Genomic DNA, 15,136 nt, shown 5'->3' with positions numbered 1-15,136 from the left:
TGATCTTGCAGAAAAGTTCTGCCCCATAGGAATGTTGAGCAGGATTGAACGAATTTAGTTTTTGGGCCAGCGTGTGAAAGGTGTACGATGTGGTGCTGTTGCCAGCATTTAAATGGCACTGCAATGGCAATTCACACCATTCCACTGTTGTGGTTGGCGCAGAACTAGGGATATCTAGGGGGAAATTTACTAAAGGAAATGTGTAAAAAATAGGTGTAAAAATAGGTGTATTTGTACCCAGAAATACACTTATTTTTGACATTTTCTATCCCGAAAATATGGCAATTCGTATTGATAGCACATCAATACGAATTGCTGTATTTTCGGGATAGAAAATGTCAAAAATAAGTGTATTTCTGGGTACAAATACACCTATTTTTACACCTATTTTTTACACATTTCCTTTAGTAAATTTCCCCCCTAATGTCAAATTTGTGGAACATACCAGATTGTGTACTGTGGTGGATATATTTTGCAGAACAGGTATAGATGGGATGACCGACTTACAGCGAATGTGTCACTATCGCTGGGCGATGTAGATCATTCATGAAAATCAGTCAGCTTGCCAGTGTTCGCTGTGCAGCGCTATGTACAAAGCGATCTACATGCTCAGATTGCTGGTGCACATTTCCCTGTGTGTGGGCCCCATAAGAGTGTGTGTAAAGGGGGGGGGGGGGGGGATTTCCAATATATGGAAATCGCTGCTCTGCCTGTATTGCTAAGGTGATGGGATTCGGTATGTTAAGCCCCGAAAACTACATAGTTGGGTGAATGCTGGGACTTGTAGTTCCACAGCAGCCAGAGAGCTTTACGCATTGTGTAATACCCTTCTTGCTAGTGCAGATTTGTTTTTTGTATTTATCACTTGCATTTCCTCTTTGAACAAGTCTTGTGGTTAGACGGAGGTGATAGTTCAGTAGGTAGGACTTAACCAGGTCATTGGTTCCATCCTTCCCTGTCTGCCTGCCTTGCAGTACTCTGCAAGGTTAATTGGTGAGCTCTCTGCTTTCTCCCATTGCAATTATTATGTGCATGTAGTTACTTACAGAGCTTTTAGGAGAATTAATTTATGTACACAAATGAGATTTCTCCCTTTGACCCAGCCAACAATGACCTTCAGTCTCAACATTTTAACTATGCAGATTACATGATTCTGTTTGTATAGACTGAGGACAGAAACCAGAGGCTCTGGTGATAATGCGTAGCATCTCCCAGCAGACACTGCCACTAATTGCTGAAGTGTCATCTCCACAACTCAAACTCCATTGTACAGCTCAGTCTGTGCTGACTTGCAGTGCCATCTGTCAAGCATTTGATGGATGGTGTAGAGATGTGGTCAGAACCTTTCATATCTTCACACTGCATGTGTGCCCGTAATGCAACTCAGCTGTGTCTTCACTTGTGGCTGAACTGGTATTAGTGGGTAGTAATGGGTGTTCCATCTTAACCTGTATAGATGCTTGAGCCTTTTCATATATTTATGCTGCCTGTATAGATGCTTTACACCAGGGCTGGCCAAATCGGTCCTCGAGATCTACCAACGGTCTACGTTTTCCATATCACCTAGCTGATGCACAGCTGTAGTCATTACTAACTGTCACATTTACATACCTGCTGCATCCGTTCCTATTACAGATCCACAAGTTGCCAGAAACACATTACTGTTGGTAGATCTTGAGGACAGGTTTGGCCACCTCTGCTTTACTAGATGATTGAGCTTTCTCATATACGGATACTGTCTGTAGATACTTTACACCTACTACATAGATGATCAAACCTTTTCAAATACTAATACTGCCTGTATACAGTAGATGCCATACAGCTAATACATTTTCAACCTTTTTACCTTGCGGCACAAGATTTTAAGATTAAGATTTTAAAATTGCCAAGGCCCACCATGAGATCTCCACAGGGCAAAACACACTGGCCCCCACAGGAAAAAAAAACCAAACCAATTGGCACCATATAAAAAACAATCACACTGGTCCCCACAGGTAACAAAAATAAAATACATTGGCCCTTTACATGAAAAGAAGAGAATAGTAAATAACAGTTGAATTGGTGGTGGCTGTAAACTGGTTTGGGCAACTCTAGATCTGGGGGCACACCTTGAGAACAGCTCAAGGCACACTAGTGTGCCACGGCACAGGGGTTAAAAAACACTGAGCTAATAGATGCTTGAGCCTTTTCATATACTGCTACTAAAGATTAAACCTCCACCGCCCAGGTAATACGTTAAGCATCCACACACGTCCAGTTTATGAAACCTGAATCTGGGAACCAGACCCAAAAAGCAGTACAGTGCTCCCCTCCATTGTAGTCCTTTGTCACTTTTGTTTTATGTCAGTCAGCGGTTATACTCGGAAACTCAGTATTATGTTAAAATATGGAAATACAGTTTATTGGTGCATATATTTGATGTAAACAAATCAACATGCAATTCAAGAATGATAATCAAACAAGAATACATACTCAACTTATATGTGAAAGCTCCATAAGCAGAAAATACAGCTCTGTAAGCTAAACGTATCATATAGGAAGGGAATCCTGTGTATCTATTGGGATCAATCACTTCCACCTTGGTGCTCAGCCAGTAAGTGCAGTAATACTAAGTATAGACATGTTCCATGGCTCTGTTTCTTAAGGTACACACTGGAGTGTGAGGGCTTTGACCTGACACTGGAAGAAATCCCCGTCACCTGGTTTTTGCCTTTACAAACTGGAACGATGTTAAGAAAGGATAGAATGATGACTGTTCCATCATTAGCATGCATGTCGCTAGCGCATCACATCAAAACTGACATCAAACAAATGCCCGCTAGAGCACACATTGCACACTGAGTGTTTGTGGGAGATATTCCTATATGCCCGACCGGGCATAATATCGCTCAGTATGTACCCAACTTAAGACAGAGCACCATGGGACGTGTCTGAGCTTAGTATTTCTGTAATGACTGACTATCGACTATGTGAAGTTCTGGAACCGGTCTTTCATAAGTTGATAATCAAACAAGAGTCCATACTCATTCTTAAATTCTTGAATGGTGATTTCTTATCACTTATATAAACCAATAGACTTTATTTCCATACATGTTTCCAGAGTATATAAAAAGAAACAGTCTGTGCATTGAGGAATGGGATACGGTCATTAGGTTGACAAGCATTGGGTCAACATGTGTCTAGGTCGAAAGGTCATTAGGTCGACATGGGGAAGGTCAACAGTCAAAAGGTCGACATGGGGTTTTTCACTGTTTTTTTGAGCCGACATGTGCCGACAGGCAGTATTTTATGCCCTACCATCCACTATGGCGTGGTGGGAGAATAAAATAGCTGAGTGTAGCAAGGTACCGTGCCCTAAGCATGGCACACGGTGCTCGTTTCAGTGTCCATGTCGACCGTGTCGAAATTTGGGTAAAAAAACAAAGTAAAAATCCCCATGTTGACCTTTTGACTGTCAAACTTGCCCTAATGCTTGTGTCGATACAATGACCCGTCGACCTAGACCCATGTCGACCTTTCTGCATGTCAACTTAATAGTGTCAACCCAATGCTTGTTGACCATTCTCTTGTAGACCTAATGATCCATACCCTGAGGAATAGTCTTGCTGGCTTTCCTGTGGATCTTAAATAATGGCTTCTGCTGACTACATGTAGTACACTAGGCAGCCATTTTGTCTGCACTTTCCTTAGCAATGCCACCTATCCATCCATCACGGATATTACGGAGGTACTCCATGAATAATATACCGTAATCCTCATTACTACGGCTGCCTCCATTGTGTCCAGGTGTCAGGTGCAGCTTATTTGATGCTCACCGTGTGTTCAGTAGTAAAATCTATCATTCTCCTTTCAATTAGCTTAAAAAAACAAAAACATGAATATCTCTCACGTTTTCTTGCATACACGGCAGGTTGGCTGTTTTCAATGTCCTATATTGTCAACTAATATATAACTATAATGCAGCTAATGACATTGTTTTGTTAGAGCTGGAATTTTGGCTCCTGTTATTCCTTTCTTTAGTGAAGTGATTTATCCCATAGACTTGTTGTGCTCCGCATAAGTGAATACAGCAGGATGTTAATGTATGCAAATCTTTGTTTCCTTTTCCAGCTGGTCGGCGGAGAGTTTGATCTGGAGATGAATTTTATCATTCAAGATGCAGAGAGCATTACCTGCATGTCGGAGCTGCTGGAGCACTGTGATGTTACGTGCCAGGCGGAGATCTGGAGCATGTTTACAGCCATTCTGCGGAAGAGTGTCCGGAACCTGCAGACCAGCACTGAGGTCGGCCTCATCGAGCAAGTGCTGCTGAAGATGAGCTCTGTAGATGATATGATTGCAGGTATTGCAGCGTGGATTTATTTCAGTTGGATTATGTACTGGAGAATGGGCAAACTCCTGCAAGTGGGCCATGATTAATGCAGGGGAGGGGCAGGGTGGTCCGTGCATGCTGGCATCCATAATGGCAAACATCTAAAGACCAGGTTCTAGATCCAATCTTCAATAGAACTCCCATATTAGTAACTATACCCCATATAGTCTGGAAAATGTGCCCAAAGGTATGGATTAACGTATTTGTGGTGGCTGAAATAATGACAAGCTGCAGGCTGCACTTAACACTGCTTTCTGTCCATACCTCAGGTGGATCAGAAATCTGCGTTAAGCAAGGCAGTCTATTAGTGTAGGGAACTGAATCAGATAGGAAGACTTTAGCTTTCCATTAATAAGAATCTCTGGGCCTAGAAAGACTTAAAGTGGCCACACACTGCTGCGACTTCCAGCAGCAGTGTATGGCCATCCAATACCCCTTGAGCCGCCCGGGACTTTTTCCGGGTGACAGGATGCACTCCTTTCACATGTGATGTATTGCAGGTGACCTTGTTCCCCGCAGCGGGGGCCTGAGTCAGAGTTCACACGTGCAGCAGATTTGACCACCAACACTGGACCGATGCGTGCGGGAACGTGCTTTGGATTTAACAAATAGGATTAATTGGATGTTGTTTGGGGATGATAGTTGGTCAGGTGATGAGTTCTTTCTAAAAACTTGGACAGCTCCCTGTCTCTGTGATGGCTCTAATTATTTTAAGGTCTGAGGTAATTGTCCTATCCTACAAGTCCTACAAGTGCTGTGAGGGATATTAGATTATTCTCGGCCTATGATGTATTTTGGTGGTTTATTTATGAAGGTTACTATTGTCTGGTCTTTAGATGCATTTGATATGTAAAACCTATTTGCATTGTGCACCACACTACTTTCACCTCCAAGATATTCACATCGATCTCTCTTCCTAAAGTCCCTATATGTCTTGTATTTGTTGCACAGGTGAGTGCCCCAGCGCTTAGAAAAAGAATGGACTGTACAAAAAAAAAAGATACAACCTCTGAGATACTGTAGATACTGTATTGTAATCCCATTGCTTGCGTACTACTACGTGCAGGTCTCCCATTTTACAAGTTGCTCACAGAGTAGGTAGAAATAAAGAATTCTTACCAGCTTGAGTTAGTCCTTCACTGAAGCCATTAGACAAGGCTGAATTTTATAAGACAGCTGATGACTCCTCTAACTTCCCTCTTGCAACACTGATGCTATGAGGGTTATTTACTAAGATGCAGGTTTATAGAAGGGGTGATATTTCCCATAGCAACCACCTGGATGCTATCTATTTTTCTAGCACCTTCTAGAAGATAGTAGCGAGAATGTAGTTGCTTTGGGCATCCTCTTCACCTCTATATATAGCTGCACTTTCATAAATATACCCCTTTTGTTTCTTGCTTTGTCTTATCTGGTTCCCATAGCAGTTTTCGGATATTCATACTAGATTAATTATATTAGATCTTTATTACCTCACAGAGCCTGCAGAGATTATAGTGATCTGTGCAGGGCTTCACCCGAACCCACCTGCCATGGGCAGTTTGCAAACTGACAATTAGTAAATCTTCAGCTCCCATTCCGGTCTATGCAAAAATATTGAGTTGCTCCAATGTTCTAAACTGAGTCAGATTTAAGTTATTATGTTATCTGCTTCAAATTCAGTACATTTTCAGTCTCTTTTGCAAACCAAACATTTACTAAACACCAGAACCCCCCCCCCCCCCCCCCCGCATGTCCCAGGTAGCATAAGCTGTAAATTTCCACGATTCGCAGCTTTTCGGCGGGGCTAAATATGCTAATTGTGCATATTTAGCCCCGCCCCCTCATGGGAGACTCACATATTGTGGGATTTGCGTTACTGGGGGCAGGGACTGATGAGGTCTCCATCAGGCCCCGCCCCCAGAAGTGCTGCTGACAGTCTCCTCTCCGGGGTTCTCCCGGAGAGGAGACTGTAAAAGTCGGCAACCCTGCTGTACACATGGGGCGACTTGGTAGCTGAGCGATTAATATTGCTCAGCGGCCAACTCGTTGAGTGTTCTTTTTTTATCTCTGAAGAAAATGGAGACACACCCGAAAAGAGAAAATCACAGGAGCATGCTCCTGCTACCAGTATAGGGCTGGTCGCGGGAGCGCGATCCTAGATATATCGCCCTGTACACACAGGGGATGTGGCTGCGTAGCGACCATTTGGCCAGCAGTTCTGGCTAAAATCACATAGTCTATACAGGGCTTCACTCCTTAGGGGGGGTTTTCAATCGCCCGTCGCTATTCCCGATGAGTTAAATAGTGGCGGGTACCTATTGAATGCTGTCTTTCCCAACGGCATTGAAAAGGCATCTCGGCAAAATGAGCCCAACTTTAAAAGCAGTCTGGCTCATTTTGCAAGGAACGGCCATGGATTGTCCAGGTCACGGCCGGATCACGTTGATCCACGGCAGTTTCTCGTGGCCACGCCCCCTTTTCAGCGCTTGGCAGACTGGACATTGAATCCCACCTGCCGTTTATCAGTTGAACAGGTCAAGGACGGAACAGGGTCATGGTTGTCCGGGTGACCCGGGATTGAATATCTTAGACTTTAATGGGAATTTGTGTTGTATTTACAAACTGATGGAATCTCCTGAGATGTAGCATTCAGCAAAATGCTCCTTACTGTTATTACACCAGCATTTGCGATAAAAGCCTGTTCTCTCATGGGAAGCAGGCATCTAGAAACCACTTGTTTCTTCCAAACATAATGCCATCCCGTGTACTAAGCTCATCTATCTGACAGAGTTCTATTTGATTTGCAATTTTGCAATGTCCTTGAATCAATGGTTTGGTGTAGCAGCCATTCAATCATCTGTAAAGCTAGACACTCTGTCACCTACCAGTTTTATTGGGAGCTATGCTAGTCCATAGTCGCTGGGGATTCTTGTATGTGTCACACTTTTTCCATGAATTTAATAAAAATGGCGGCTGGATCAAATAGGAGGAAATGGTCTTGCTATATGGTCTGCCAGTATGATACATTCTGACTGCATTCACCATAGGGAACTTACGCTGTTTATCATCATTCTCTTTGAAGGACCATGTCTTGTGTTGACCTTGTTTATGTCCAACATTTGGGGTCAAACTAGACACGGTCAACCTTTTTATTGTGAATCTATTATACCACACCCTTTCTTAGGTAAAGAGGGCTCAGGCCTTGATGACCACACTTTGATGAGCAGCTGGAAATCTGTTCATATCTTCTTCAGTCATTATCATCTGGTGAAGAAGTCACTTTCTCCACTTAGTCATGTTACTAATGTTTAATTACAACATATACTTTATATGGCTTCATTTTACTTTGCCTATATAACTACTTCGGCATGTCCTATATACGTACAGCCCAGTATTACCACCCATGTTGGCTCACATGCTCTAGATTTGCCACAGACATCACTTAGATTGGAACAGGTGTAGCTGGCTCATATTCCATCTGATGTGTTCTGGTTTCCTCTGTTCTCTTCTTTCTCACCATCATATGAGTCCTCACATGTATCATTAGATCCCTCCTAAGGAGTGTTCTTGTACATAATAGAACTATGGCCATTTGCGAACACCTATAGATGGGGTCTTCCTAGACCTGGTGGCGATAGACGTCTTAGGGCAGGGCTGGGCAACACCGGCCCTCCAGATGTTGATGAACTACACATCCTAGCATGCCTTGCATCAGTTTCAGCATGGCCACATAGCAAAACGAATGCAAAGCATCCTTGGATGTAAAGTTCATTAACATCTGGAGGGCCGGTGTTGCCCAGCACTGTCTTAGGGCCTGGTTCTTGCTCCACAATAAAAGCTGCAAGGTAGTACCCAGTGATGATATGAAGACAACATGTTCTGAAGATACAGAGAAAACATGTGCCTAGCTTCTCCATAATGTTAGCTGACTAATCCTTATGACGTCAGCCACACAGTTCACGTACTACAGTGCTCACACAGCTGCACTAACACTTGCTTTCTGTGTCTACTATCGCCTAGTATTAGAGAAGGGTCAGCAGGAAACACTTCTTGTCTCAATGACAATCCATTATGGAAGTGACACCTGAGCATCCAAATCATATTGTTTTTACTCAGCCAATGAGATGTGAAAAAGGCAAAGAGGGCAAGGAAGACTACATGCTAGTGTATAACTTCTGGGAGGTGTCCTCTCTTTTTGCTTTCAACTCCACTGATCTACAGGTTCTAAAGCATGGAGCCAAGTTCCAATATAAATATGTAGGTCCTTGTAATTTGGATTTTTTATTTAATTGCAAAATATTATGACCTAGGGAAGGGAGTGTCTGTGTATTCGGACCTAGGGAAGGAGTGTCTGTGTATTAGGACCCAGGGAAGGAGTGTCTGTGTATTAGGACCTAGGAAAGGGAGTGTCTGTGTATTAGAACCTAGGGAAGGGAGTGTCTGTGTATTAGGACCTAGGGAAGGAGTGTCTGTGTATTAGGACCTAGGGAAGGAGTGTCTGTGTATTACAGATGGAGAAAAAAAGAAAGCCCTTCTTAAACAAGGAAAGCAGCGGATTGTGTGTGTAAATGTTTTTCTATTCCTTCTTTATTCTGTACTTTAAAATAAAATTCCATAATGTCATATCTACATCTTGTCCTACTCCCTTTACCCCCCTGATGTGTTCCGGCCTCCTCCGTTTTCTTTGACCCTTTGATCGTTGAGCAAGAATACATGAAAGTGCGCTGGATATTTTAACTGAAATTTAGGATTGAAATAGAATAATAGAAAAAAAGTGAGCACATCTGTGAAATGTTTGAAACTTTTCGAAAGGTTTCGGTGGGATGCCCCTCGGTGGCAAGGGATGGGGGTTACGATTTAGCCAGCTAAGGTTGAGCTAATGTTATTTTTATCTTTTTCAGATCTTCTGGTTGACATGTTGGGAGTGCTCGCCAGCTACAGCATTACAGTCAAGGAGCTGAAGCTTCTATTCAGCATGCTGCGGGGAGAGAATGGGATCTGGGTAAGCTGCGGTCAGGGACCAGCAATCTATGTCAGTGCATTAGAGCTCAGGGTTACCATCATCTGTCTCCTGAGGCATTCAGAATTAAACGTGTTTCTCATGTTGATTGAACGTCTCTTTAAAGTAACCTCAGATAGCTGATTTCACATTAAGTATGCAGTAATGTATTGCTGTTTATGGGCATCTGTCGCTGAGTGGTTTTACTTATCATTTGCAACTCTCTCTGTGTTGGCAGCCGAGGCATGCGGTTAAATTGTTATCGGTCCTCAATCAGATGCCACAGAGACACGGGCCTGACACATTCTTCAATTTCCCAGGACGGAGTGCGGCAGTAAGTGTCTAATACAATGATGCAGAACACTGTTATTTATGTTCTTCAGATAACATCATTAAGGGAAGTTGATATCTGGAACATATAAATTTGATTCCGGTGATTTTAGCTGAATATATCGGTGTAATATTAAGCATAGGGGGATTTTTATTTAGCCGCTACAATTTATCACGACTAATTGACCTGCCCAGTGCTATCCAATTATCCCGGAGGCTGGCACTGTTTGGGGATTTCGGTACTTATGTAATATCTGGGCTCCCGTTTTTCTTATGAGACTGCGTCCCCTCGCGGGGCTCGCTGCGCTCGCCACGCTTCGGGCGCGGTGGCTCGATGCGCTCGCCACACTATATAAGATCAACTCCATGCGTAGTTGGATAGTAGGGGTATGAAAAAATGGGGTGCATTTAACATGGGAACCCAGATAATACATAAGTACTGGGATTTCTTTTACCTGTCTTGAGGCAGACAGAAAAAAATCCTGAAATACTCTGTTTTTGCAAATCCGGATATGAAAAACAGAGGTCATGAACTTGTCTCAGATCCTATATGTGTTTTCACCAAAAAACTTTTTTTGGGCCCAAGAAATTGGCAATTTCCTGGTAAGAAAAAAGAAGTAAAAATGCAAAGCCTGTCTTTCATGGATAATTGAATATTGCCCATAGTGTATTAATATCTGTGAAACAGGTGAAAAAGGGTCTTTATTGTATATAGATGTGTCCTCATACACTATTGCTGCAGTAACGCCAAACAGCCCTGGCACACAAGGACCCGCACCATTTGGCTTTTGCTCAAATGGGCATCTTGTTTACAATGCGCTTCAACCAATCCTCATCAAGATTGTATACAGATTTAGACTCTCACACACAGATATACAAGTGTCACATATCAAATTAATCTGTGCAGTCTGAATAGGTTTTGTTACTCTGCATTGGAATTAGGATGCGAAGCAGCATGAAATAGACATGGTAAACAGACCCAACACGTCCCACGGCTGGAGTCTTGTGTCAGGTGGCATATTGAGGCCAGGTGTATTTGGACACATCTGTACATAACCATGGGTACCAAGCTCTGTTGCTTGTTCAGGGTCTGATGTTACTTTAGTGTCACCTGGCCACCACCTACTGAGCATGACTCATTAGCCATTAGGCTGTACTACTACTAGTACTAGCAAAAATGGTACAACACATTCCTGTAAAACATTCTGTCCTGGTGGTTTCTGGGGTAAGTTTAGTTAAAGCTGCCATAAGGGAATGGGCAGGTGTAGCAAATGTAAAGGTCCACTCTCATAACAGGGAACCCATAGCTGTATTATTAATGCAGCTTCTGGAGGCCTGCTCTTGTCACCGTGCTGGGCTTGTGTTGCCTGTATGGCTGTCAAAAAGAAGATATCTGCACCACATCGCCACCATTATAGAGTTCTGTAAGAGTTTTTTACAGCACAGTGAAAAATACACCTGGCAGTACTCAATGGAAGCTTACCACCCACATGTTGGATTAACACCAAAGTTTAAAATATCTTCTATTGCATTAGTTCACTTTATTAATCCTAAAACTGAATACAATTTTAATGTTGTGATATGTAGGGTCATCTTTCAAACAGCTGTGCTCAGGATGCCCATAATCTTTATGGGTGTCCCTGTAGTGGATGAATGCCATCTGATAGTCAGGCTTTCCACAGACTACTTATACCCAGCTGGAGAAGCAGAGGTTCTAGTTAGCATTAAATATGTGATAAGAACTAGCTTTGTCTGCATATAACCATCTCCTATTCCTCTTCCTAACCACCTAGGCTATTGCACTGCCTCCTATTGCCAAGTGGCCTTATCAAAATGGTTTCACTCTGAACACATGGTTTCGTATGGATCCATTAAATAATATAAATGTTGACAAGGATAAACCTTACCTCTATTGGTGAGTAATGTTTATATTATAGTTTTGATTGATTTATGTATACGTAAATGGATTGTTGACACTAATGGCAAAGTAATCATAACTTTGTGGTTTCCTGCTACTTAAAGGGGTTATTCTGGTTTACGTACAAAGGCAAATCCACCCTCTAATGGACAAAACCATGTGCACTGCAGGTGGGGCTGATGTAACATATGCAGAGATAGTTAAGATTTGGGTGGGGGGGGGGGGGTTACTTCAAACTGATATCTAAATTGCAGTGTAAAAATAAAGTATTTACCCTGCACAGAAACAATAAAACACAAATCTAACTCTCTGCACATGTTACATCAGCTTCACCTGCAGTGCACATGGTTTTGTCCATTATAGGGTGATTTTGCCTTTGTGTGTGAACCAGAATAACCCCTATAGTCCATTCTTGAATTTCCCTATTCAGTCATCTTCTCCAATATGTGGTTCATTGGTAAAATGAATCTCCATTATCGGAAGACAGTTGCGCCAACCAGGGATATTTTACGCATTGTGTTGTTTTTACTATAACCCTATTGTTACATGATGCTTATGCAGAAATTGCGTTATTACGGGCTACAATGTTACATTTACTGGTGGTGTATTTCTCCTGTGACCTTTATAAGCCCATAATGAGGTGATGTTTTTCCCACATTTACATTTTCTGTACACTGCACACTGTGTCATAATCCAGAATGTATTACAGCTGATGTATCACTAAACTGCTCGCAGCTACTAATATGGCTTGTAAGCATGTCTGAGGCTTCAAAACCATTGCACTGTAATATCCTGTATATTGAAAATGAACACTATATTAGAATTCCTACCGATAGGATAGAAATAGCTGCAAGTGGTTATAAAATACAATATCTCCCTTAGGGGGAGATGTATTAAGCCTGGGGAAGAGATAAAGTGGAGATAAAGTGAAAGGAGATAAAGCACCAGCCAATGAACTGTGTTTGAAAATGACAGCTGGGAGCTGATTGGCTAGTGCTTTATATCCTTTCACTTTATCTCCACGTTATCTGTTCTCTAGGGTTAATACATCTGCCCCATTGTCTGCTATGTGCTTTTAACCTGTTGGCTAGGGCTATTCAAAGTAACTGGTATAAGTGTTATTACCATAGAAAATACACAGTATAATCTGGCATTATTCTCTTACTCTCTTATACCCCTTTTACACCAGACTTTGGACCCGGGATATTGCCGCTCCAGTCCGGGGCAGGGCATGGTGTAAATGGGCTGAAAAAAAATAACACGAGTACTGTTCCCCGGGAATCTGACCCGGCAAATGTTCAGGGTCGGACACGGGGCTTATCCGGGGCTCAGGGCTGTGTAAACGGCCATTATCCGGGTTATTTGGTGGGTAGAGGGGCGCAAAGACCTGATTGGAGCTTCTGCGGCTCTGGCAGATGATGTCATCAGCTGGAGACCCGCACAGGGCGCATGTAGCAGCGCAGCAGCAACGCAGCAGCAGCGTTACCGCGCTACCACGCTACAAGCTGACTCCACAGTCTCATCTGCTGCAGCACACACTGCCTGTGCAGTGTTTTCCACTTTGGCTGACCCCAAGCCTGATCTGAGCCATCATGTCCACTTCCAACTGGTCTGACAAAGGTCCATTTTTAATGACACCAGCAAGGAAAGACAGGGCTGATCCGTTTTCAGTGTGAAAGGGCCTTACCCGGGATTAACCCGGATTGAAGTGCAGTGTAAATGGGGTCTAAGGCAGGGCATGCCCTGGCAATATCCCGTGTTCGATTTCCCGGGTCCGATCCGGTATTCTGGTGTAAAAGTGGTATTACTCTCTGTGATCTCCCTACCAAACCTGATGAAGAAACTTGATGGGTTCCAGGTGTTGTCCTGTAAAAAGATGAACTATATATACCAAGTGTCTTATTTCTTGGCATTGCAATTGCTCACTCTGTGGCTGGTGGACGGTCTCCCTTAATATACACAGGGATCCTCATTACTATAACCCAATCCTAATGAACCAATCACACTTCCTACCTTTTATTTCTAGGGTAATGCTGTGTACACACGGTGAGATTTGACATTAGATTTTGACTATATAGTCAAAATCGCATGCAAATCGTATGCAGATTGCACAGATTTTTTACCTTGCGATCCCGATGCGCGCTCCAGTGACAGCACAAATCGAAACCCAGATAGACAGGGCTGCAATGACTATATAGTGCAAATCTAATGTATGAGTTGTATGTAAATAGTACAGAATTAGCAAGGATTGCATAGCACTAGAATCTTAAGTCGAATAGCAAGGGAATCTCACTGTGTGTACACACCATAAGAGTAGAGCTGCAAGGCTGGTTCACTCAGAAGTTCTACTGGCTGGGGTGGATCCATAATATAAAAATGAGCATCCTTCCACATGTTCTATACTTACTGCAAACAATCTATATCCTAATACTCACTCTCAATCAATAATTTTTCAAGATAGTTAGAGATTTTATCTGTGGTGTGAAATGAGTCAGGTTTGAGTACAACCTACTATGTGGATGCAAGATCCAGAGCAGTGCACAACTCCTTTGGTTCTTGACAATTATCATGCAACCATATTTACTAGGATGTTGGCATGGACAAGAATCACCACTTCCCAACAGAAGGTTGTCATAGAGAATCATTCTGTCAGAACTCATCTAGTCCCCTGGTCTCAAAAGATGATGGCTGTCAACCGCCCAGCGATACGACTAACTTTGTCCTGTGACACTTATCACATAATACCTTTTGACTGAGGTGGTACACCTGTCAATCCACAAATCCGGTATCCTAAGGTGAGCTCAGGGAGTACAGAAACCTTCTGTGGAACAGAAGGGCAAAGGTCTACACCAGGCATGTCCAAACTGCGGCCCCCCAGCTGTTGTGAAACTACCAAGTCCCAACATGCCTTGCCACTGTTTTGCTATTAGGGAATTCTAAAACTATGGCAAGGCATGCTGGGGTGTGTAGTTTTATACTATGCCTTGCCATAGTTCTAAAACTATGGCAAGGCATACTGGAGGGCCATAGTTTGGACATGCCTGGTCTACACCATCAAGCAATGTTAAGATGACGTACTAGTGGAGCATTACGGATCAGTCAGATTTTGGCACCTGTTTTTTTCCTCGCATGAGTCGGTTTCTCTGCCCATGATACTGTAATCATACCTGCAAATTAAACGTCTATCTGGCCTTAACCGCATCCACTCTACCTTTAGGAATTTGACCCCTTTTTAAGAATTGTGTACCAGGTCACAATCCTTACTACATGTTGTCTGTAGCCTCCTGGAGGACACCTTTTCCTGCCAAGCCAACATTGCTCATGCTTGGCAATGAGAACTTTACATTGCATTAGGCAACCACCACTGGATAAAGATATTTTCCTTGACTGATATTTGCTACCTTAGCTGTTTGTTGTAAAGACCATGTTAAGGTGTCCTAGCCACCTCAATAAAATATCCTTCCTTAAACAACCACCCCACTTGACGGTGGTGTGCTTTAGCTTCTGGTTCTCCAATACACATTTGTTGGGTTAT

General features: G+C 42.9%; 1 protein-coding gene across 7 annotated transcripts in view; it reads left to right on the top strand.

Moving 5' to 3' along the window:
- NBEA (neurobeachin) overlaps nucleotides 1-15,136 on the top strand; it is a 564,577-nt gene that overhangs the window by 137,165 nt on the left and 412,276 nt on the right. For all 7 annotated transcript variants that reach the window (XM_083169798.1, XM_083169794.1, XM_083169792.1 and 4 more), the window contains exons 2-5: nucleotides 4,111-4,342; nucleotides 9,256-9,356; nucleotides 9,592-9,687; nucleotides 11,477-11,598. In XM_083169798.1, coding sequence (XP_083025924.1) covers nucleotides 4,111-4,342; nucleotides 9,256-9,356; nucleotides 9,592-9,687; nucleotides 11,477-11,598 — 551 coding nt within the window. The remainder of the gene's footprint in view (nucleotides 1-4,110; nucleotides 4,343-9,255; nucleotides 9,357-9,591; nucleotides 9,688-11,476; nucleotides 11,599-15,136) is intronic.

This window comes from Crinia signifera, chromosome 2 (genome assembly GCF_055691185.1).
Source record: "Crinia signifera chromosome 2, ASM5569118v1, whole genome shotgun sequence".
Classification (NCBI taxonomy): domain Eukaryota; kingdom Metazoa; phylum Chordata; class Amphibia; order Anura; family Myobatrachidae; genus Crinia; species Crinia signifera.
The sequence above is the reverse complement of the archived record's forward strand: the minus strand, read 5'-3'. Positions and strand labels throughout refer to the sequence as shown.